Source organism: Oryctolagus cuniculus, chromosome 9 (genome assembly GCF_964237555.1).
Source record: "Oryctolagus cuniculus chromosome 9, mOryCun1.1, whole genome shotgun sequence".
In the NCBI taxonomy this organism is placed as follows: domain Eukaryota; kingdom Metazoa; phylum Chordata; class Mammalia; order Lagomorpha; family Leporidae; genus Oryctolagus; species Oryctolagus cuniculus.
In genome coordinates this window covers 68,515,126-68,539,217 of record NC_091440.1, presented here as the reverse complement: position 1 = coordinate 68,539,217, position 24,092 = coordinate 68,515,126, and the positions used below count along the sequence as shown (strand labels likewise).

Below are 24,092 nucleotides of genomic sequence, written 5' to 3'. Positions count from 1 at the left end.
TTTTATGTCTATAAAGGAAGCAAGATATTTAATGAATTAAACAGAATCAAGTCACTGGGCTAAAACTTCTGATTTCTTTGTTTAGTCCACTGTACTCTTATCCATATTAATAATATGGGTTTTCTTGTGTTGATTTGAATAGTGTTGGGTAAACTGTTTAAAGCTCATTACAGGAGGGGAGAACTTGGCATATCATTGTCTCAAACAGGCTGCAAATCATGAATGTATATGAATGCAATAAACATATCTCAAAAAAGAATGATACAACTTTTATTTTCCATGGATTTTAAAGATACTTTTGCTACATAGTTTATGTATTTTTATGAGATTATATTTCTTCATTTGTATGGAGCTCAACCTTATACAATTTCAAGATGATATGTTTGGTAGTGTATCTATATCTTTAAAAAGTTTAGAGTTTTTGGAATGTACAGTATATGAGGTAAAATCAAGATTACATTAAAAATTGTTTTCTCCTCTGCACTCATTTTGCAGTGAGGCTCAAATGGCAAGTACACTATTAAATGACATTTACTATCAAAAATAGGAATTCATTTGAATCACTATGAAAAACATAAGCCACTGTAACCTGCCACAGTGGCACATTTTACCATTTTAGACATTCAACTATATAGAAATCTCTGGGCTATTACACTCAAACTCATTTGTACTGCCAAATGTGGCACTTTTAAGAAGTTTCTAGAAAACAATCGCAATCACTGTTGTTTGGGGGAAGGTTATCACCCTATACATAAGAGATTAAATTTAAATAAAATGTAAACATACAGTATATTATAGTGACAGATCATTCTTACCACTCGGAAAGGCCAAGTTTATCCGTTTCTTTTTTGAACAAAGGTTAATGTTTTTTCTACAGCACAGATTATTTGACATTAAACACTTACAATACATGCCCATTCAGTTATAAGGGAAATTCTTCAGAGATCTTCAAAGCACAAAACATACGTTCCTTTTTCAAAGACTGACAGAAGTGCTTAGTAATCACTAAAATGCTAACATCAGCAACTAAAAATTAGTGATTCTCTACCCTAAAATTCAAATAATAAATTAAAAAGCTAGTTACAGGTGTTTTACAGATAACATGTGATAAAACAAGAAATTCAGATAGTTTCATTACAAACTGTATTATTACTGGGAGTCTTTGACGTCTAGGCAAGATGTACAATGTGATACTTGACAAAATTCAACCTGATCATCCAATAACTCACAAATGCAAGCTCACAATACATTAATGAATTATGTAATTGCAAAGTGCTCTAATGCAACATTAACCACATGCAATCAACAATTTGGGACAGTATCCAAACAGACATTATACATTAAACATTAGTTTTTCAAGAAAGAAAGCAGCTTGAAGTTTACTGGTGCAAAGTAATTTTGTCTTCAAATTTGGTGCCCCAAACAAAAAACGTTAGGTTTGATTATGAATTCTGATGGTGATGGCAGTAGTTATGGGAGAAGCAGCAAAACTTGTGGGAGTTCTTCAAAACTAGCCTGTATCAGATGGAAGGACTGAGTGTGTACATCTATATCTATATATATGTATGTATTTTTACACTTGGTATGTCTAGTTTATGTATGCCATATGAATCTGTATGTCCTTATACACCTACATACAGTTTGAAGGCTCACAAAACAGAAGTTATTAGGTTTGAAATTCAGAGTTGATTTTTATTACTTTTTAAAAAAGTAACTATCTAAATGTCTTCTGTTTTTTTCCAGGTTCCAAGAAGAGGTACTTTTTGAGTAAACATTAAAATATTTTTAGGCCAAGTAAAAGCCTGTGCTTTCTTTATGTGACTCATCTGTGACTTCCTGTATATTTATTTGTAATGAAGAACTCCACATTTATCAAACAAGAAACTTCTTTTCTTATGCATATTCTTTCATCCAGTTTTTGTTTGCTAAGCCCCTCCAGTTATTCATCATAATCCCATTTACCAAATAATTAAGACAAATGAGGAGGTAGAAATATAGCACTAGATTGCTTTCACAGCATCAGACTTTTTTTTGTATAGCATGTTAGTGTAAATTCTATCCATTCCCAATTTTTCACTCGGTAATCTTTAAAACAAATAGATCAGGTTATCACTGTTAAACTCATGCTGACAGTCAAAATATTGATTATAAATTGTTGCCTCTTACAAAGTTTATTCTATGGGAAGGCATGTCAATAAAAAAAAGGAAACAAAAATGGGGAAAAAGAAGAAAAAAAAGGAAAAAGGAAAAAAGAAAAAAAAAGCCCCAATCAAACACCTCCCCCCAAATTGATATTTCTCTGGCTTGTCCTCTAATAAAGTGCCAGCCTCTACCTAACAATATAAGCACTGAAAATGGCAAAAATGATGTGCTGTAGTCTCAATGCCAGTGCTAAATGCCACTGTTTTTGTAAAAGCAACACAGAAATAATTTTAGTATATGACAAAATAAAATGTAATACAGTGTTAAAAATAAAGTTATATTTCACTTGATTACAAAGTACTGAATGATAAAGGCAATCAGAATGGAAAAGAAAGCGAACAGCACCAGGATGACAGCGGCACACTGTTCGTCACTGAGCGCCCGCCGGGTCCTGGTGTTCTCCACAGAGTCTCTGTGGGCGCTGGCTGGCGGCTCAGTCCTCTGAGACATGAAGAGCACGGTGGTGCTGTAGGGGCCGACTAAGTCCTGGTGCCCCACTGGGTCTTGGCACTGGCGAATGGCACACACACGAAAGCGATATTCACAGTTGAGCTGAAGGCTGGAATACCGGAAAGTGGACTCGGGACCTTTGTAAATCTATTAATAAAATATCAGAAGGACAGGAAACAGAAAAGATGTTAGGATTAACATCTTTTAAAAGCATTTTTGACATGAAAGCAAGTGAACACCACTGGTTTTGTCTTTCAAATGACATTAAAAAAATACCTTGCCATTAAAGTTCTTGTCTGTCTGCTGTATAAGAGCAAGAGAAATTAGAAAAGTTAAGGATGTAAAATCTTCTTTCACAGAGGTTAAAGATGAATTAAGGAGAAAGTCATTGGAGATGTGTTCCCGAACAGCAACCTGGCTCTCAGGCTTTTCCCTCAAATATAAGTCCTTTTTTTCCTTTTTCTTTTCTTTTTTTTTGGTGTGAAATCATTCCATGAATGGAAGGATAGCATCTAATCTTACTCCTTCCATTATATCTTTGCCTAGCTGCCAATTTTCCACACAATTTCAAACACACCTGTTGAATGAAACCAATGCATAAGGCAAGCTTTCTATAGGTGTCCACAGTAAATCATTTTACAAATTTCTCAGATGAGATCATTTAGAATCACAGAGAAGGACCCTCTACTATGTCTTAAAGGGAAATAAAAACAATGGAATTCTTGGGCTGGTGCTCACTAGGCTAATCCTCCGCCTGTGGCGCCGGCACCCCGGGTTCTGGTCCCAGTCGGGGCACCGGATTCTGTCCCGGTTGCTCCTCTTCCAGTCCAGATCTCTGCTGTGGCCTGGGAGGGCAGTGGAGGATGGCCCAGATACTTGGGCCCTGCACCCGCATGGGAGACCAGGAGGAAGCACCTGGCTCCTGGCTTCGGATTGGCGCAGCGCGCCAGCCGTAGCAACCACTTGGGAGGTAAACCAACGGAAAAAGGAAGACCTTTCTCTCTGTCTCTAATTGTCTAACTCTGCCTGTCACAAAAAAAAAAAAAAAAAAAAAAAAAAAAAGAATTCTTTTCAAGGGAATGTGTAAGTTAAGATGACAAGTGTGGGGCTGGCATTGTGGTACAGTGGGTTAGGCTGCTACCTTGCTACATCAGCAGTGCTGGCTTGGCCCCAGCTGAGGTCCGGCTGCTCCGCTTCTGATCCAGCTTCCTGCTAATGTGCCCGGGAAAGTAGTGGTGGATGGCCCAAGTACTTGGGCCCTTGCCACCCATGTAGGAGACCTGGATGGAATTCCAGGCTCCTGGTTTTGGCCTGGACCAGCCCCTTGCTGCCACTTGGGGAGTGAAATAGCAGATGGAAGATCTCTCTGTCTCCTCCTGTGTTAGTCTGCCTTTCAGATCACATATACTAGAACTGCCTAGCCTGGGGTCTAAGCTCTCTTCTCCCAGTACACACTCCGTGAGATTTTAAACCATTACCTAAGAGCAGCAAGCATTAATAGTAATTGATTTGTAAGGTAATTATGAAGATGAAATGAACCAACAGTCCTTGTTAACGCACTGACCACAGTGCCTAGCATGTAGTGAGTGCTATGGAAGCTATCATATCCACAAATAAGCCCCATCCCTCTTACTCCAACAGAGAAAACCAAGGCTCTCATGATTAAGTGACTTCCCAATTGAGTTCCTCTAGTTAGCTGGTTGAGCTACGAGTCACATCAACCAACAGCCAGGTTAGCACTCTTCTTTAGCTGCCTCAATGATATCTGGGTTGTAAATCTACATTTTTACATATTGGTTTGCTCTAAAAGCAGCATGAAGATCTCCATTTCATTTTTGCTGTCTCCAAAATCTAGCATATGAGTATAGCAGGTATTAATAAAAGGCCCCTAAATTCATGAATTGACTATCAAGTCAAAATGTGGATGCTGGGAGACATATAAAGGAACTTTAATTGAAGAAAGTAAGCCTTATTATGAATCTTAAGGAAAATGGTGAATATTAGTTCTAAGGATGCAGATAAATGTTTCAAAGGCATGGAAACGTAGTCTGGGAGATGACAAAAGGAATAACAAAACAGAAGGCTGTTTTAGGAAGCCTTGTAAAACTATACACATAACAATGAACTTAATTTATTTGGGGTTTAGTGCTGTGGCACAGTAGGCTAGGCCTCAGGCTGTGTGCTGTAATCTGTATGGGTACTGGTTTGTGTCCTAGCTGTTCCTCTTCCGATTTAGCTCTCTGCTAATGGCCTAGGAAAGCAGTACAAGATGGCCCACGTTCTTAGACCCTTGCATTCATGTGAGAGACCTGGAAGAAGCTCCTGGGTTTGGACTGGCTCAGCTCCGGCCGTTGCAGCCATATGGGGAGTGACCCAGCAGATGGAAGACCCTTCTCTGTCTCTCCCTCTCTCTCTTGCACTCTGCCTTTCAAATAAATATATAAAATTTTTAAAAAACTGTGTGTGTCTTATGGATATAAAAAGTGAGTTTAATTGTTATTAATATTTATTTCTTACACGTTTCTGAATAAGCATGGTAATATTAGTTAGTGAAAAAGCCTCAACAAATGGCAGGAGGATGATGAGAGTTCTGGCAGAGAGGAGGAATACATTAAGTATGAGAAGTTTAGGTTTAATTCAGAAAGGGCCACTTCAGATATGTGACATTAAAACAGTGTCGAAGGAATCCTGATTGCAGGATTATGTATGAGGGATTGAAGAGAGCCAGGTGGAATAGGGGCTCTTGCTGTATACAAGCATAGTAAGGTGGATCTAGAAATGATTTTAAAGTAAGAGTTGTTAGGACAAACAATTCTTCCAAGAATTTAAATCTTGCAAACTGAGATGATATTGGAGCCTATGAGAATGATGAAATAAGGAAGAAGTTGGAAAAGAGAAGGAGGAAAGATGATGAGATCAAGTTTTCAGATGCTGGGAGGATACCTCTAAACAGGCATACATCTTAAAGCTAACTGTAGACACAGAATTGAGGAAAACACATTAACTTGCTAAAGGTAATTTAAGAAGGCTTACACATGTAAGAGAAGTTACTCAAATTAGCCTCAAGTTTGAGGTGAACTAGGTTAGATCTTAGAGTGTGAAAAAAGAATTAAGATAAATAATACCACTTTTACCTCTATCTCCATTATATATTTGGCCTTAGTAATAAAGGGAAAATAAAAATTCTAAATCTATATTTGGTCCCTTTGCTATGGGGGCCCAGATACTACTATGTATAACTAAAATCAAATAGCTCCTTACATATGCTATGAATCAATTATTCATTTATAGATGGGGTGAGACCAATATTAGTTAAGAGAATAGCAGCAAGAGATTAACATTTTTACTTTATATTTTAACAGAAGAAATGCAGACTAAAATCTAAGCTTACAAAGTTTGTATATTCCTAGTTGGGCCAAGAACTTTGAAATAATATCAACTACAATAGAATTTTATAGAAAAATCTTAAAATAAATTTATGAAGAGTTTCATAAACTGGAATTTGTCTTTATGTTAGCTTTATGATTATGTTATGGTGTGAAGAAAGACCAGTTGAGGAATGGGGACCAATAAAGGTGAATCCAATTCTTATTTGTATGTGTCTCTACCTCTATATCCTAAAAACCTACTTGGTTGGCTGGATAACTCATATTAACTTCAAAATAGTCCTGTTTTCTTTCTTTCAAGGATAAGAGTACAAGTTTCTATCAAAGGTACCCACTTTGCAAACTGTCCCTGTAGAGGAACAGATTGTTTAACTGTTGTCATTTTCTGCGTATTAACACATAACCTGATTATGTGTGAATAATATGCACAGTATTATTTACAGTGATTAAAATGAGGGGTTTCTTAAAAATTGATGGAAAATACATATTATGAAAAAAACATTCAAATTGTGTTTGCACTAAAATAAACTTACTCTTCCACAAACTTTTGAAGTCTCCTGTATAAGACAATGCTTTTAGCACACTACCTTTGGACTGAGTACAGACTCAATTTAAATTTTCCCTTAAGATATATTATGTATTTCATATTTAAATATATTTATTAAGACTTACAAGGCTTATGCTATCATATAATTTGGTACATATGGCCACATGTGATCTTTGTGTAATTTATGGACATGCTAGTGTGAATAATTGTTCTGTAGTGATCAATTCATGAAGAACAGAGAAAATCACCACAAAAAAGTACACATAGATAAAAAACCATTTAGCTCTTATCTGTGCCTTCTTCCCCTCTATCATTGCTGCAAATGATCTTAAGAGCTTTTAGAGAAGAGGTTAAGTTTACTGTGCATATAGTCTTAAATTTAGTGTGATTAACATCAATTTGAACTTAAAAAAACAAAAAGCCAAATAGAACTGTAGGCACCATTCCCAGATTCAAGTTGTAGGCTACTCTGAGGAACACTGTTCTTGAGAATCTGAGTTTAGGAGTTTAAGGAAGGAAGAAGTTGTACAGAATCCAATAGGCCCCAGTACAGGCAGTGTTGGTTTATTTTATCTGTCAACTTGACTGGGCTAACGGATGCTCACATAGGTGCTGAAACATTACCTCTGGGTGTTTCTGGAATAGACAAGCATCCAATTCAGCAGGCTGAGTAAACAAGACACTTCTCCACCGACGTGGATGTGCATCATCCAGTCTGTTTTAGAGTTTGGGTAAGACAACAAGGTAGACAAAGGACTTGTTCGTTCCCTCTCTTGAACTGGGACATCCATCTTCTCCTGCCCTTTGTCATCGGCACTGTTGGTTCTCAGATGTTGGGGTTTGGACTAGAACTATACACCACCGGCTTTCACGCTTGCACACAGCAGAATGTGGGTATTCTTAGGATCCATGACTGAAGTAAGCCAATCCATCTTAACAAATCTCTTTCTATATATCTCTATATCCTCTTGGCTCTATTTCTGTGGAGAATGCTATTACCTGTCATTGCCAACAGAACTCTGATTTTGGTTAGAAGTGTCAAACCCTTATCTTCCCATCCATGTACCAGGAGAAACTGGCCTCATTCTTAGCTCCAAATGTGGGTTATGGTTGGCTTAAGCCCTAACACAGTCATTGACCTTTGAAATATGAGTGCTTTCTTTGCCCTTTTTGTGAATGAGTAGGCTCCCACTGCTAAGGGCAGCCACTGATGATGATGAGAGAAATCAAGTCTGATGACTGCATTAAGCTGCTGGATCACCCAATCCTGCAGCCTGCCTGCCTACCTCAGGGTTTTTCCCTAACCGAATTTACCCTGTTTTTAAGACAACTCAATATAGTTTTTCTGAAACATGCAACATAATGAGTTCCAACGTAAGAACTGCCTTAGGTAGAAACTCCCAGGTAGAGTGGCTCTACTTCGAAAGTGGCTATTCCTCTAAATGTTCATGTAATCCAGTTATAATCATTGGAAGCATCAGTTTTTTGGTTAAAACACTTATTTTTTTAAATGCACATATTTCTGAGAGGATTAAAGAAACAGCAGAGCTGGTGCTGTGGCGTAGTGGGTAAAGCTGCTGCCTGCAGTGCTGGCATCCCATATAGGTGCCAGTTCGAGCTCTGGTTGCTCCACTTCCAATCCAGCTCTCTGCTGTGGCCTGGGAAAGCAGTGGAAGATGGCCCAAGTCCTTGGGCCTCTGCACCCATGTGGAGACCCGGAAGAAGCCTCTGGCTTCAGATTAGCCCAGCTCTGGCCGTTGTGGTCATTTGGGGGAGTGAACCAGTGGATGGAAGACCTCTCTCTCTCTCTCTGCCTCTCCATAACTCTGCCTTTCAAATAAACAAATCTTTATTAAAAAAAAAAAAAGAGCCATCAGACATCACACTTTTGGTATAAAATGTCTTCCTCCTAATACCTGGTAAGGTCAGCTATATATGAAGTTAGGGTGTGTGTGAGACAGCAATGTTGAGAGTTAGAGAGAATGCCATTTTAGAGAATGGGGGCAACTGAAGTGCTACCAGACAAGGCATATGGTGGAAAGCAAGCACCAAAGGTCTGGGCAAAGTCAGTCAAAGGTGAAACAGAGATGACGAAAGGGAAGAATGCAAAGAAACCAATTTGTTCCTAAGCTTGGTCACAGGCACTTCTTATTCCTGCCAGGTTCATATGCTTTCAATTCCCCGCCTTCCAACCTCTCCCCTCTCCTCTCCTCCCTCCAGCCTCCAACCAGTAACATTATAACTTGAAGTTTTTTTTTTTAAGGATTTATTTATTTTAAAGTCAGAGTTACACAGAGAGAGAAGGAGAGACAGATAGAGAGAAAGATCTTCCACCCGCTGGTGCACTCCCCAAATGGCCTCAACAGCCAGAGCTGCACTGATCCAAAACCAGGGGCCAGGAGCTTCTTCCGGGTCTCCCAAGTGGGTGCAGGGGTCCAAGGACTTGGGCCATCTTCCACTGCTTTCCCAGGCCAAAGCAGAGAGCTGAGTTGGAAGTGGAGCAGCCATGACTCAAACTGGTGCCCATGTGGGATGCCAGCACTGCATGTGGTGGCTTTACCTGCTATATCATGGCACGGGTCCTGAACAGGTTTTTTTCAGAGGCTAGCTTAGAAATTCAACCACCAACTAAATAGCATTTCCCTTATTAAAAACATCAGAGGTTTCTACTGCTGCAGAATAAAAACTCACTGAGACCTGGTCTCCTCCACTACATATTCCACTTTTGAGACTTATACTCAAGTCACACCTTAGAACCTATGGCTCTTCTTAAGCACTCAGGCACTAACAAGGCTTATTTCAATGATGCTTCTTTTAGAAAATGTTCCCAATTATAGCTGGAGCCAATCATTCCTATTTATTTTCATTTTATTTGAAAGGGGGTGGAGAGAGAGAGAGAAAGAGAGAGAGGGAGAGCACACACACTTGTGAATGCACTCTTTCATCTGCTGGTTTACTCTTCAAAGGTCTGCAACAGCCAGGGCTGGGCCAGGCCCAGCCAGGGCCAGGAGCCTAAAATTCAATCTGGGCTTCTCATGTGGGTGGTGGGGAGCCAAGTATCTGAGCTATCACCTGCTCCCTTCCAGAGTGCACATTAGCAGGAAGCTGGATCAGAAGCAGAGGAACTGAGACTCAAATTAGGAACTTTGATAGCAGGCATCCTAAAGTGTGACTTAATTCCTGTACCAAATGCTCATCCCAATCATTCCCCTTTTATAAAACAGGTTTTATCTTCATTATGCTTTGCTTACCTATGCAAAAATATGAAGATTGTAAAATTTCTGCTTGCTTGCTAAATTTTAAACTGCTTTCTTGAAATGTGAACAGTAACTTATTAATAAATGTAACCTCCCCCTTAATTCTAGGGTACTTCAAAGAGTTTATGGAAAAATGGAATTAAAAGATAGGTTTATTTTAGTCTAAAATTTTGAAATCCATGCATTTTTAAAAATATATATTTTCCATGAACTTTTGGAAAATCCTTCATAATATTTACTATCTCTGTTAGGTATATAATAAATTACAAAATATAAATTCCATGGATGAAACTGAACTCTCAAAATTCCAAAACTGTAAGTTGTAGAGTTTTTATAAATATTTAAGAGACTTAAATGAGCAAATGTAGGATGCAGTTCTAAGGGGACCAGTATTTTAAGTTTTATAGTATGCTTACAAACTCATTTAAGTGGTAATAGGGTTAATTTAGCTTTTAAGTTGAAATTAGAATTAGTGTCGCTCTTTCATGTAGTGACATAAACTTATTAAAATTCATATACTACTCAAATGTGGGGTCCTTATTTCCTTTAAACATGTAATACAATTACATTTTCCTTAATATTAATTTTACTTCCTCCTTGGGAGGAAACCTGCTTATCTGTAAATTACATTTCAAATCTAATTATCATGTCAATTTGCAGATGGTTTAATACAGAAAAATAATCACATGCCAAACTTAATTTCTTTGGGTCTTTTTGTAGTTTCAGTTTAGATACTATATATTTCCATGCTTTGCAAAACTTGAAAAAAATTGTACTGAAAATTCTTTCTATTAAGCAAAAGTTAATCTCTATTAAAACCATTATAGGGGCCAGTGCTGTGGTACATAGTAGGCTAAGCCTCTGCCTGTGGTGCCTGCATCCCAAATGGGTGCCAGTTTGTATCCTGGCTGCCCCCTTCCAATTCAGCTCCCTACTGATGGCCTGGGAGAAGATGGCCCAAGAGTTTGGCCCCTGCACTCATGGGGGAGACCCAGAGGAAGTTCCCGGCTTCAGATCAGCACAGCTCTGGCGACTGCAGCCATTTGGGGAATGAAAAGTGGAAGGAAGATCTTTCTCTCTGTCTTTCCCTCTGTCTGTAACTCTACCTCTCAAATAAATAAAATCTTTAAAACTATTACATTAATAATCAAAATAAAAGACTGGAATAAAAAGATGATCAATAAATAAGACACAATGAAAACAACCCAGCTTAGAAGCCCCTATAAATCAAGAAGGTTGATGGAAAAAAAGGACAAAATCAGATGAAATGCTTCTAAACATTAGGCTTGAGCCACAAAAAGTCTTATTTTTATAAAACTTTTAATGAACACTGATAACTCCTCACTCCATCTGACTGTTGCTCATCCCTTACCAGGAAATTAACTTTGAAATCTGTCAACTAGGAAAGTGACACTTCCTCTAGGCTTTCATAATAATCCTGCCTACTGTCATATTTAGGCACTGTATAATGCTATTATTATTATTATTGTAGAAACTTCCTTATTCATCTTACTGGTTCTACCCTTGTCCCATTCTAGCTCCATTCTATAGCTAAAATGACCTTGTGTCTGATTATGTGACTATCTGGTCAAAATCTTGCCCTGGCTTCTCATTTCACATAGACTACAAGTCACATTATGGCTTCTAATGCTCCACATGATCCCTTTTACCATTACTACCTGATCTCATCAACAATTTCCCTTGCCCCTCCATCCCAGTCATACCAGCCTCACTGTTATCAAACATACCAAGCGTGCTCCTGTCTCAGGGCCTCCCTCTCCTTGGAATACTCTTCTCCCAACACTTGACTTCCATTAGGTATTTCCTCTTCAGCACTTCCTAGTCTCTTTTTACCAAGTTTTATTTTCTTTCTATTGCACTTGCACCTATCTGAAGTATTACATAGTGACCTGTTTATCTGCCTTCAATGTCTTTTCCACTAGAATGCAAGCTCCATGGATGCAAGGGCATTTTGCTCATGCTCTATCCTGAATGCCTGGCAGAGTTCAGTGAGTACTTGTCAAATGAATGAAAAATTTATTTAACTATAGTTCATGCTCAAAAGATTTTGAATCTGGACAAAAGATTTTGAATCTGGAGATCTTTTTTTTTTTTTTTTTTTTTTTTTTGACAGGTAGAGTGGACAGTGAGAGAGAGAGACAGAGAAAAAGGTCTTCCTTTGTCATTGGTTTACCCTCCAATGGCCGGCGCGGCCGGCGCATCGTGCTGATCCGAAGCCAGGAGCCAGGTGCTTCTCCTGGTCTCCCATGCGGGTACAGGGCCCAAGTACTTTGGGCCATCCTCCACTGCACTCCCGGGCCATAGCAGAGAGCTGGCCTGGAAGAGAGGCAACCGGGACAGAATCCGGCACCCCAACCGGGACTAGAACCCGGTGTGCCAGTGCCATAGGCAGAGGATTAGCCTAGTGAGCCAGGGCACCGGCCAGAATCTGGCGATCTTTGGGACACAGTGTATACTGAACAAATATTTCTGAATTAGGTAAGGATAGTCAAATACTACACTGGAAATACATAAAAATGAAAGAAATGTAGAAATATGTGTACACAGTACTGTATTTTGGCACATACCTGTTTGAATTCTGAATCTTTTCCCATCATAACTTGAAGACTGTAAATAACTGGATCACCTTTCATTGGCTGTAAACACTCCCATGTAATTTCACAAGTGTGATCATTTATTTTCTCTATTTTGGGGGCTGGAAGAAACAAATATAAACAAAATCTGCTTCAACTGAGGTACAATTTGGCGCATCACAAGGATAGTTGTTTTAAACAAATCAACAAACCTTTAAAATTCAGCTGGACTTAAAAATAAACGAAATAAAGTGAATTTTTGAAATTTCCATACAAAGTGGTTAAAATCAACAATTTATTTACAGTTCAGAGATAGGAAGGCAGATGCAGAAACAGAAAAATGACTCAATGAAACTCATCAACATTATTAGAAAGACTATTTAAAGAGAGTCTTTAGACCTATAGAACTGCTTAACAAATAATACATTCAAATGCCTGATCCATTATATTGTACTGCAAGTCTCTGGGATTAGTCCTTGGAGTACGATGAACTTTTTGGCTAAATATACAAACTGCAGTCCTTGCCAGGGCAGTTTTACAATAAGAACTCTGAAATGAATTTAAAAACATATATGCATATAAAAATGCATGTACATGTGTTTATATGCAAGTCTGATTAAAAAATCTAACTTAAGACCTTATTTTAACAGATTACCTGGCTCTTTCCCTAAATCCAAATGAATGAGACTGTAATGACTTATAACATTTAAATGACCAGCTTTTTATTCAAGTAGTAATAGCAGAAATAGTAAGTGACCCTATTAGAAAAAAACCAGCCTACCTGTTCAATTTACTATTTTGATGTCACTTATTAAAAAGATCAGTAATCAAAAACTAGTGCTTGTCTGAGTATGAATGGACTTTTAAATTGAATAAACTTCTAGTAGGTGAGCTTGCTAATCTAATTTTTTATAACAAAACTATCAAATATAAACTGGATATTAACTTTTATTAACAGAAAAAGCACTTTTATGAAAATATATCTAATTTATTAGCAAAGAAAACAAGTTCAAGATACATAACTTACCTTTCAAGGCAGCTGGAACAGATTTTGGAGTAGTGAAAATATATTCCTGGGAGAGGGGACCTTCCCCAGCTTCATTACAAGCTTGAATACAGAATTTATAGGATGTTGACTCATTCAGTCTTTGTACTTTGTATGTATGACACGGTCCTCTGTACAAGGATACAAACCTAAAGGGAAAATAACTCTTTCATTAAAGAAGCCTCAGGCTATGTTATGAAAACCAAAATGGTACACTGGGGACATTTCTTAGGGATGAGTTACTCAAAAAATGTAATGGCAGGAGTGGTATGTCACTCTAAACATATCTTTGTTTTTCAACCGATGATGAAAATCATGTAATTGGTAAAATTTCCCAATTTTGCATGATTTCCTGAAAGTCTTTTGCTATATTTCATATGCACCCACCTGTAACTATTTCTTCTTAGTTTCTGGTACTGCTTTATTTCTAACTGCTGTCTTTTAATGTATATATTTTTAAATATACTCAAAATATCAACAATTTTCATTACAAATTACTTCTAACTGAGGTCTTGTTCATAGAATTTGTCATCTGTAGCGTAGACCTGAGCTTTGAGAGTATCTGTACTTCAATCTTGCTTGCCTTCATCTGGGAAAAAGAAAATCCCTAACTCCCAGGCATAGTTTTAGCTGATTGGTGATGCTTTCTTTTTCTTTTTAAAAATTTTTATTAACATAAAAAGAATAATTTCATTGATACAATTCTAAGATAACCATAGTTCCCTCCCTCACTGCCTCCCCTCAACCTCCTTTTTCCTTGTTCCTTTTTTATTCCTTTAATTTTTGCAGTAACATACTTTCAATTTACTTCATAATCACAGGCTTAAAGCATCAGTAACCATATCTTCAACAAGTCAAAAGTAGAAAGACCACTGTTCCACAGGGATATAGATGTTTTCTAGAGATTTATATAGCAGTATGAGAAAATATATTTCCAATAAATTTTCTACTTGAATTGTCTGACAAAATTTATCATCATATATACAAATATTGCAAATATTTCATGCAAAATGCAATTAAAAGCACGAGATTATTTGGTGCAAAAACTTTTTGAAATCCATCCATAGTTTTGTCATTATATAAATTTTCCACATATTATGAAAAAGTTTTGCACTAAAAACTTTTACTTTTAATCCCATTTTCTGTGAGTTGTGGTACTCCCATGCATTTCTCATAAGAAACTTACTGCTCTAGTCTAAGGGAAGATAGTTTAAAAAAAGCACAGACAATTGTCTTAGAAGAGTTAAGGAGAAAAATGGCAAAGGAAACTTTATGCAAATTAGAGAGACACTGTGGAACTATGTGAAGGGTGTGGATGCATACAACTCAGGATCCCAGCAGCCAAGAGTCTCAGCACTAGCCTTGGAGAGTGAGGTGAGACCAGTATGCAGCAGCCCAGGCCACTGGCAATAAAGTTGCTGGAAGAACCTGGCTTGGGCCTGGCTTGGAACCCTGAGGGGGACAGTGCACCTGACAAACTAAGAAAAAAGAAGCATGTTTCTCTCTCCCTGTTCACCCTGCAATGGCATCCTGTAACAAGCCGAGTGGGGGCGGGCGCCATTGTGGACACAGGTTAGTTAACAGCTGAGCCAGCTTGTATCTGGGCACCCAGCAACCAGCCAAGTAGAGAAGCCTGAGTCTGGCTGGGAAAACTGACAGGGGCTGGGTGCCGGTGACTATGGGAGGCTTGTGTGCTGGGACTGTGAAAACACTGTGGCTGCGTGGCTGGGACTTTGGGCAGTCACTGTGGGTAGCTCTACATGCTTGAGGCTCCCAGGTTTACCGGTGAGGGTCATTGTTGTGGAATCTGTGCTCATACCAAGGATTGCACAGATTCTTTGTATGGTTCTTGGGGCAGCACAGATGAATACTGTACCCACTGGGGCTAGCACCCAGGCACTGATCTCCTTTGGGGAGAGAATGAGTGTGAGACAATGCCAACAGAGCAGAACAAACCTCCTCTCTGATAAAAAAAAAAAAAAAAAAAAGAGAGAGAGAGAGAGAGAGAGAGAGATTTACCACACCCAACCTGGGTCACCCTGGACACTACTTTCACCCTAGAGGACAACAATACAGCACATCAAAACATAGGATACAGCAAAACCAGTGTTAAGAGCAAAGTTTATAGCAATTGGTGTCTACATCAAAAATTGGATTTAGGTAGGTTGTATGTGCACCAAATAAATGAGCTATCAATGTATCTCAAGGACCTAGAAAAACAACAGCAAACCAAACCCAAAACTAGTTGGAGTTAAGAAATAATTAAAATTAGAGAAGAAATAAACAAAATTGAAACCAAAAATCTATACAAAAGATCAGCAAAATGAAAAGCAGGTTTTTTGAAAAAATAAACAAAATTGACACACCACTGGCACAACTAATCAAAAAAAGAGAGAGAAGACCCAGATTAATAAAATAGAGATGAAAAAGGAAATGTAACAACAGACACCACAGAAATAAAAAGAATCATCAGAAATTACTACAAAGACCTGTATGCCAACAAACTGGGAAACCTAGAAGAAATGGTCATATTCTTAGACACATACAACCTACCTAAATTGAGCCATGAAGACACAGAAAACCTAAATAGAACAATAATCAAGACAGAAATTGAATCATAATAAAGACCTTCCCACAAAGAAAAGCCCAGGACCAGAAGGCTTCATTGCTGAATTATACCAGACATTTAAAGAAGAGCTGACTCCAATTCTTCTTAAGCTGTTCAACACAATTAAAAGGGAGGGAATCCTCCCAGATTCTATGAAGCCTGCATCACCTTAATACCTAAACCTGAAAAAGATACAACAGAGAAAGAGTACTACAGACCAATTTCCCTGATGAACGCAGATGCAAACCCCCCCCCCCCCCCCCCGCCGCAAAATACTAGCCAATCGAATCCAACAACACATCAGAAAGATCACTCACCCGTACCAAGTGGGATTTATCCCTGGACTGCAGGGATGGTTCAATGCTCACAAATCAATGTGATACATCACATTAACAAACTGAAGAACAAAAACTGTATGACTATCTCAATAGATGCAGAGAAAGCATCTGATAAAATACAACACCCTTTCATGATGAAAACTCTAAGCAAATTGGGTATAGAAGGATCATTTCTCAACACAATCAAGGCAATCTATGACCATCCCACAGCCAGTGTCCTATTGAATGGAAAAAAGGTGGAAGCATTCCCAGTGAGATCTGGAACCAGACAAGGATGCCCACTCTCACCACTGCTATTTAATGTAGTCCCAGAAGTTTTAAAGCCATTAGGCAAGAAAAAGAAATCAAAGGAATACAAATTGGGAAGAAGGAAGTCAAACTATCCCTATCTGCAGATGACATGATTCTAAATATAGGGAATCCAAAAGACTCCATTAAGAGAGTTTGGTAAAGTGACAGGATATAAAATCACACACAAAAATCAATAGCCTTTGTATACACAGACAATGCCATGGCTAAGAAAGAACTTCCAAGATCAATCTCATTCACAATAGCTACAAAAAAACCCCAGATACCTTGGAATAAATTTAACCAAGGATCTCAAAGATCTCAATGATGAGAATTACAAAATATTAAAGAAAGAAATAGAAGATACAAAAAAAAAAAAAGGAAAAATCTTCCATCTTCATGGATTAGAAGAATCAATATCGTCAAAATGTCCATAACTACCAAAAACAATTTACAGATTCAATGAGATACCCATCAAAATACCAAGGACATTATTTTCAGATCCAGAAAAAATTATGCTGAAATTCCCATGGAAACACAGGAGACTCCAAATAGCTAACACAATCTTAAATAACAAAAACCAAGCCAGAGGCATCACAATACCAGATTTTAAGACACACTGCAGGGCAGATATAATCAAAACAGCCTGGTAATGGTACAGAAACAGATGGAGAGACCAATGGAACAGAACAGAAATGCCAGAAATCAACCCATGCAACTAAAACAAACTTATCTTTGATAAAGAAGCTTCTCTGGAGGAAGGACAGTCTCGTCAATAAACGGTGCTGGGAAAACTGGATCTCCACATGCAGAAGTATGAAACAAGACCTGTGCCTTACATCTTACACAAAAATCCACTCAAAATGGATTAAATACCTAAATCTATGACCTGATACCATCAAATTATTGGAGAACATTGGGGAAACCCTCTAAGACATTGGCATAGGCGGAGTTCTTGGAAAAGACCCCAGAGGCACAGACAGTGAAAGCCAAAATTGACAAGTGGGATTATATCAAATTGAGAAGCTCCTGTGCTACAAAAGAAACATTTAGCAAAGTGAACAGGCAACCCACAGAATGGAAGAAAATATTTGCAAACTATGCAACTGATAAAGGACTAATAACCAGAATATATAAAGAGATCAAGAAACTCAACAACAACAAAACAAACAACCCAGTTAAGAAATGTGCAGAGGAGTTAAAAAGGCATTTTTCAGAGAGGAAATCCAAATGTCCAACAGACACATGAAAAAATGCTGATCACTAGCCATCAGGGAAATCAAATCAAAACCACAGTAAGGGACTCCCGGCAAGATGGCGGAATAGGAAGGGAGCACACTGATAGTCTTGGGAGAGATAGTTTAATAAAAGTGGAGATACTGCAGGTTCAAGGAAGAGTAGGGGAGGAAACAGCAGAAGAAACTCTTCCGGAACGCGTGACTCACAGCGGACCTGCGTGGACAGCGTGGGAGCCCACAGTTTGGGACATCAGCGGCAGACTCAACACACCAGCGCTGGAACGCGAGGTGAGCCGAACCTCAATAGCCCGAGACACCGGCAGGCAAGCGGAGAGAGGAGACTAGAGGGAACGACCCCCCGGGGGGGGGAAGTTCACAAGGCTAACTGGAAGAGAGAGAGAGAGAGAGAAAAAAAAAAAAAAAAAAAGGGTGACTAGTACGGACACGGGTTTCTCTCTCTCCGCTCACCTCTCAAGGGCGAGCAAGACAAAGAGCAGGCGCCATCTTGGACATACGTCATAAGCAGAGCGACCTCAGGTCGGCACCGGCCCTGAGCCTAGCAGAAAAACCTGACTCTGGGCGGGGCGAATTAACAGGAGATTAGGAGCTAGTAAATTTGTGGTGCTACTGAACTGAGACTGTGAAAAAAGAGACGGTGGGGGAGAGAACTCACGGAATTCACGTGAGCACTCTCCAGAGACGCTACAATTCCGTAACTTTGGCAACCCAGTGGGAGGCTGAAGGAGAATTTGAGCCCACTCTGAGGGCCGAACAGATTCCCTGTGGGGATCTTGGGAAAGAACTTCCGATCTCTGGCTCCTGTGGGTATATCATTTGCCTGCTAACTACCTCCAACTTCATTCAGCTGTGCGGAATTACTTCCCTTTTGAATCAAAAAAAAAAAAAAAAAAAAAAAGAAAGAGAGAGAGAGAGATTTACCACGCCTAACCTGGGAGTGTCACCTTTGGCACACCAAACAGAGCTCTCAGGCCACACCCATCTCAAGCCCTAAGGCTCCATCAAAAACAGATAGTCCACTTAATCTAGAGTCATAGTATAACAAGAAAAAGCACCACAGTGAAGAAACCAAATATCTCCAATATGCCAAATAACAAACGCAAAAACCGAGGTAATAAAAACAAGGAAGTCACCATGACGCCCTCAAATGAAAAAGACACCCCAATTCAAGATTATGAAGATGATGACATAGAAGAAATGCAAGAAGCAGATCTCAAAAAATTGATAAGAACATTAAGAAGTTCTCAAAAACAAATTCTTGAACTACACAAATCCTTAATGGACAAGATAGAAAATCTCTCTCGTGAAAATGAAATATTAAGGAGGAATCAAAATGAAACGAAACAACTAGTACAACAGGAAACTGTGATAGTGACTGAAGTGAAGAATTCAATAGATCAAATGAAAAACACAATAGAGAGCCTTACAAACAGAATGGGTGAAGCAGAAGAGAGAATATCGGACTTAGAAGACAGAGAACAGGAAAGGATACAGTCAGACCAAAGAAAAGAAGAGGAAATTAGAAATCTGAAACATATTGTCGGGAATCTTCAGGATACTATTAAAAAACCCAACATTCGGGTTCTAGGAGTTCCTGAAGGCATGGAGAGGGAGAAAGGATTAGAAGGCCTTTTTAGTGAGATATTAGCAGAAAATTTCCCAGGTTTGGAGAAGGACAGAGAAATCCTAGTATAGGAAGCCCACAGAACCCCTAATAAACATGACCAAAAGAGATCCTCACCACGACACGTTGTAATTAAACTCTCCACAGTGAAACATAAAGAAAAGATCCTAAAATGTGCAAGAGAGAAACGTCAGATTACTCTCAGAGGATCTCCAATCAGACTCACAGCTGACTTCTCATCAGAAACTCTACAAGCTAGGAGGGAATGGCGAGATATAGCCCAGGTACTAAGAGAGAACAACTGCCAGCCCAGAATATTATATCCTGCAAAGCTATCATTTGTGAATGAAGGTGAAATAAAGACTTTTCATTGCAAACAGAAATTGAAAGAATTTGTTGCCACTCGTCCAGCCCTGCAAAAGATGCTTAAAGATGTGTTACACACAGAAACACAGAAACACGGTCATCAATATGAAAGAAGGTAAAGGAAGGAAACCAAGGAAGGAAACCTCACAGCAAAAGATCACAGGGAATTCAAAGCATATATTAGAACTTATCTTTGGCAAATGGCAGGGCAAAGTTACCACTTATCATTAGTCACTTTGAACGTGAATGGCCTGAACTGTCCAGTTAAAAGACACCAATTGGCTGATTGGGTTAAGGAACAAAACCCATCTATATGCTGCTTACAAGAAACACATCTTTCCAACAAAGATCCATACAGACTGAAAGTGAAAGGCTGGAAAAAGATATACCATGCCAACAGAAATGAAAAAAGAGCGGGCGTAGCCATCTTAATATCGGACAACATAAACTTTACCACAAAAACTGTTAAGAGAGACAAAGAGGGACACTATATCATGATTAAGGGATCAATTCAACAGGAAGATATAACAATTATCAATGTATATGCACCTAACTACAGGGCACCAGTTTATCTAAAAGATTTATTAACGGACTTAAAGGGAGACTTAGACCCCAATACAGTAGTACTGGGGGACTTCAATACTCCACTCTCAGAAATAGACAGATCATCCGGTCAGAAGATCAACAAGGATACAGTAGATTTAAACGACACCATAGCCCAAATGGATCTAACAGATATATACAGAACTTTCAATCCTACAGCTAAAGATTTTACATTCTTCTCAGCAGTACATGGAAGCTTCTCTAGGATTGACCACATACTAGGCCATAAAGCAAGTCTGAGCAAATTCAAAAGAATTAGAATCATACCATGCAGCTTCTCAGACCATAAAGGAATGAAGTTGGAAATGAACAACTCAGGAATCCCTAGAGCATACGCAAACACATGGAGATTGAACAACATGCTCCTGAATGAACAATGGGTCATAGAAGAAATCAAAAGAGAAATCAAAAACTTTCTGGAAGTAAATGAGGATAACAGCACAACATACCAAAACTTATGGGACACAGCAAAAGCAGTGTTAAGAGGAAAGTTTATATCAATAGGTGCCTACATCAAGAAATTGGAAAGACACCAAATAGATGAGCTTTCAATTCACCTCAAGGATCTAGAAAACCTACAGCAAATCAGACCCAAATCTAGTAGGAGAAGAGAAATCATTAAAATCAGAGAAGAAATCAACAGGATTGAATCAAGAAAAACATTACAAAAGATCAGCAAAATGAAAAGCAGGTTTTTTGAAAAAATAAACAAAATTGACACACCACTGGCACAACTAATCAAAAAAAGAGAGAGAAGACCCAAATCAATAAAATCAGAGATGAAAAAGGAAATGTAACAACAGACACCACAGAAATAAAAAGAATCATCAGAAATTACTACAAGGACTTGTATGCCAGCAAACAGGGAAACCTATCAGAAATGGATAGATTCCTGGACACATGCAACCTGCCTAAATTGAACCAGGAAGACATCGAAAACCTAAACAGACCCATAACTGAGACAGAAATTGAAACAGTAATAAAGGCCCTCCCAACAAAGAAAAGCCCAGGACCAGATGGATTCACTGCTGAATTCTACCAGACGTTTAAAGAAGAACTAACTCCAATTCTTCTCAGACTATTCAGAACAATCGAAGAAGAGGGAATCCTCCCAAATTCTTTCTATGAAGCCAGCATCACCTTAATTCCTAAGCCAGAGAAAGATGCAGCACTGAAAGAGAATTACAGACCAATATCCCTGATGAACATAGATGCAAAAATCCTCAATAAAATTCTCGCCAATAGAATGCAACAACACATCAGAAAGATCATCCACCCAGACCAAGTGGGATTTATCCCTGGTATGCAGGGATGGTTTAATGTGCGCAAGACAATCAATGTGATACACCACATTAACAGACTGCAGAAGAAAAACCATATGATTATCTCAATAGATGCCGAGAAAGCATTTGATAAAATACAACACCCGTTCATGATGAAAACTCTAAGCAAACTGGGTTTGGAAGGAACATTCCTCAATACAATCAAAGCAATCTATGAAAAACCCACAGCCAACATCCTATTGAATGGGGAAAAGTTGGAAGCATTTCCACTGAAATCTGGAACCAGACAGGGATGCCCACTCTCACCACTGCTATTCAACATAGTTCTGGAAGTTCTAGCCAGAGCTATTAGGCAAGAAAAAGTAATTAAAGGGATACAAATTGGGAAGGAAGAACTCAAACTATCCCTCTTTGCAGATGACATGATTCTGTATTTAGGGGACCCAAAGAACTCTACTAAGAGACTATTGGAACTCATAGAAGAGTTTGGCAAAGTAGCAGGGTATAAAATCAATGCACAAAAATCAACAGCCTTTGTATACACAGACAATGCCATGGCTGAGGAAGAACTTCTAAGATCAATCCCATTCACAATAGCTACAAAAACAATCAAATACCTTGGAATAAACTTAACCAAAGACGTTAAAGATCTCTACGATGAAAATTACAAAACCTTAAAGAAAGAAATAGAAGAGGATACCAAGAAATGGAAAAATCTTCCATGCTCATGGATTGGAAGAATCAATATCATCAAAATGTCCATTCTCCCAAAAGCAATTTACAGATTCAATGCAATACCAATCAAGATACCGAAGACCTTCTTCTCAGATCTGGAAAAAATGGTGCTGAAATTTATATGGAGGCACAAGAGACCTCGAATAGCTAAAGCAATCTTGTACAACAAAAACAAAGCTGGAGGCATCACAATACCAGATTTCAGGACATACTACAGGGCAGTTGTAATTAAAACAGCATGGTACTGGTACAGAAACAGATGGATAGACCAATGGAACAGAATTGAAACACCAGAAATCAACCCAAACATCTACAGCCAACTTATATTTGATCAAGGATCTAAAACTAATTCCTGGAGCAAGGACAGTCTATTCAATAAATGGTGCTGGGAAAATTGGATTTCCACGTGCAGAAGCATGAAGCAAGACCCCTACCTTACACCTTACACAAAAATCCACTCAACATGGATTAAAGACCTAAATCTACGACCTGACACCATCAAGTTACTAGAGAACATTGGAGAAACCCTTCAAGATATTGGCACAGGCAAAGAATTTCTGGAAAAGACCCGGGAGGCACAGGCAGTCAAAGCCAAAATCAACTATTGGGATTGCATCAAATTGAGAAGTTTCTGTGCTGCAAAAGAAACAGTCAGGAGAGTGAAGAGACAACCGACAGAATGGGAAAAAATATTTGCAAACTATGCAACAGATAAAGGGTTAATAACCAGAATCTACAAAGAGATCAAGAAACTCCACAAAAACAAAACAAACAACCCACTTAAGAGATGGGCCAAGGACCTCAATAGACATTTTTCAAAAGAGGAAATCCAAATGGCCAACAGGCACATGAAAAAATGTTCAAGGTCATTAGCAATCAGGGAAATGCAAATCAAAACCACAATGAGGTTTCACCTCACCCCGGTTAGAATGGCTCACATGCAGAAATCTACCAACAACAGATGCTGGCGAGGATGTGGGGAAAAAGGGACACTAACCCACTGTTGGTGGGAATGCAAGCTGGTCAAGCCACTATGGAAGTCAGTCTGGAGATTCCTCAGAAACCTGAAGATAACCCTACCGTTCGACCCAGCCATCCCACTCCTTGGAATTTACCCAAAGGAATTTAAATTGGCAAACAAAAAAGCGGTCTGCACCCTAATGTTTATTGCAGCTCAATTCACAATAGCTAAGACCTGGAACCAACCTAAATGCCCATCAACGATAGACTGGATAAAGAAATTATGGGATATGTACTCTTTAGAATACTATACCGCAGTAAGAAACAACGAAATCCAGTCATTTGCAACAAAATGGAGGAATCTGGAACACATCATGCTGAGTGAAATAAGCCAGTCCCAAAGGGACAAATACCATATGTTCTCCCTGATCGGTGACGACTGACTGAACACCAAGAGGGAAACCTGTTGGAGTGAGGTGGACACTATGGGAAATGGTGGCTTGATCAGCATAGCCCTGACTGTTAATGAACAACTTAATACATTATCCCT

General features: G+C 38.8%; 1 protein-coding gene across 9 annotated transcripts in view; it reads right to left on the bottom strand.

Moving 5' to 3' along the window:
- Positions 1-248: 248 nt before the first annotated feature.
- The window catches only part of FNDC3A (fibronectin type III domain containing 3A), a 183,540-nt gene continuing 159,696 nt past the window's right edge, over positions 249-24,092 (bottom strand). For all 9 annotated transcript variants that reach the window (XM_070048854.1, XM_070048856.1, XM_070048857.1 and 6 more), the window contains 3 exons: positions 13,464-13,630; positions 12,431-12,558; positions 249-2,799 (listed from right to left, as the gene is read on the bottom strand). In XM_070048854.1, the coding sequence (XP_069904955.1) occupies positions 2,485-2,799; positions 12,431-12,558; positions 13,464-13,630 (610 nt within the window). In that variant the 3' untranslated portion in view covers positions 249-2,484. The remainder of the gene's footprint in view (positions 2,800-12,430; positions 12,559-13,463; positions 13,631-24,092) is intronic.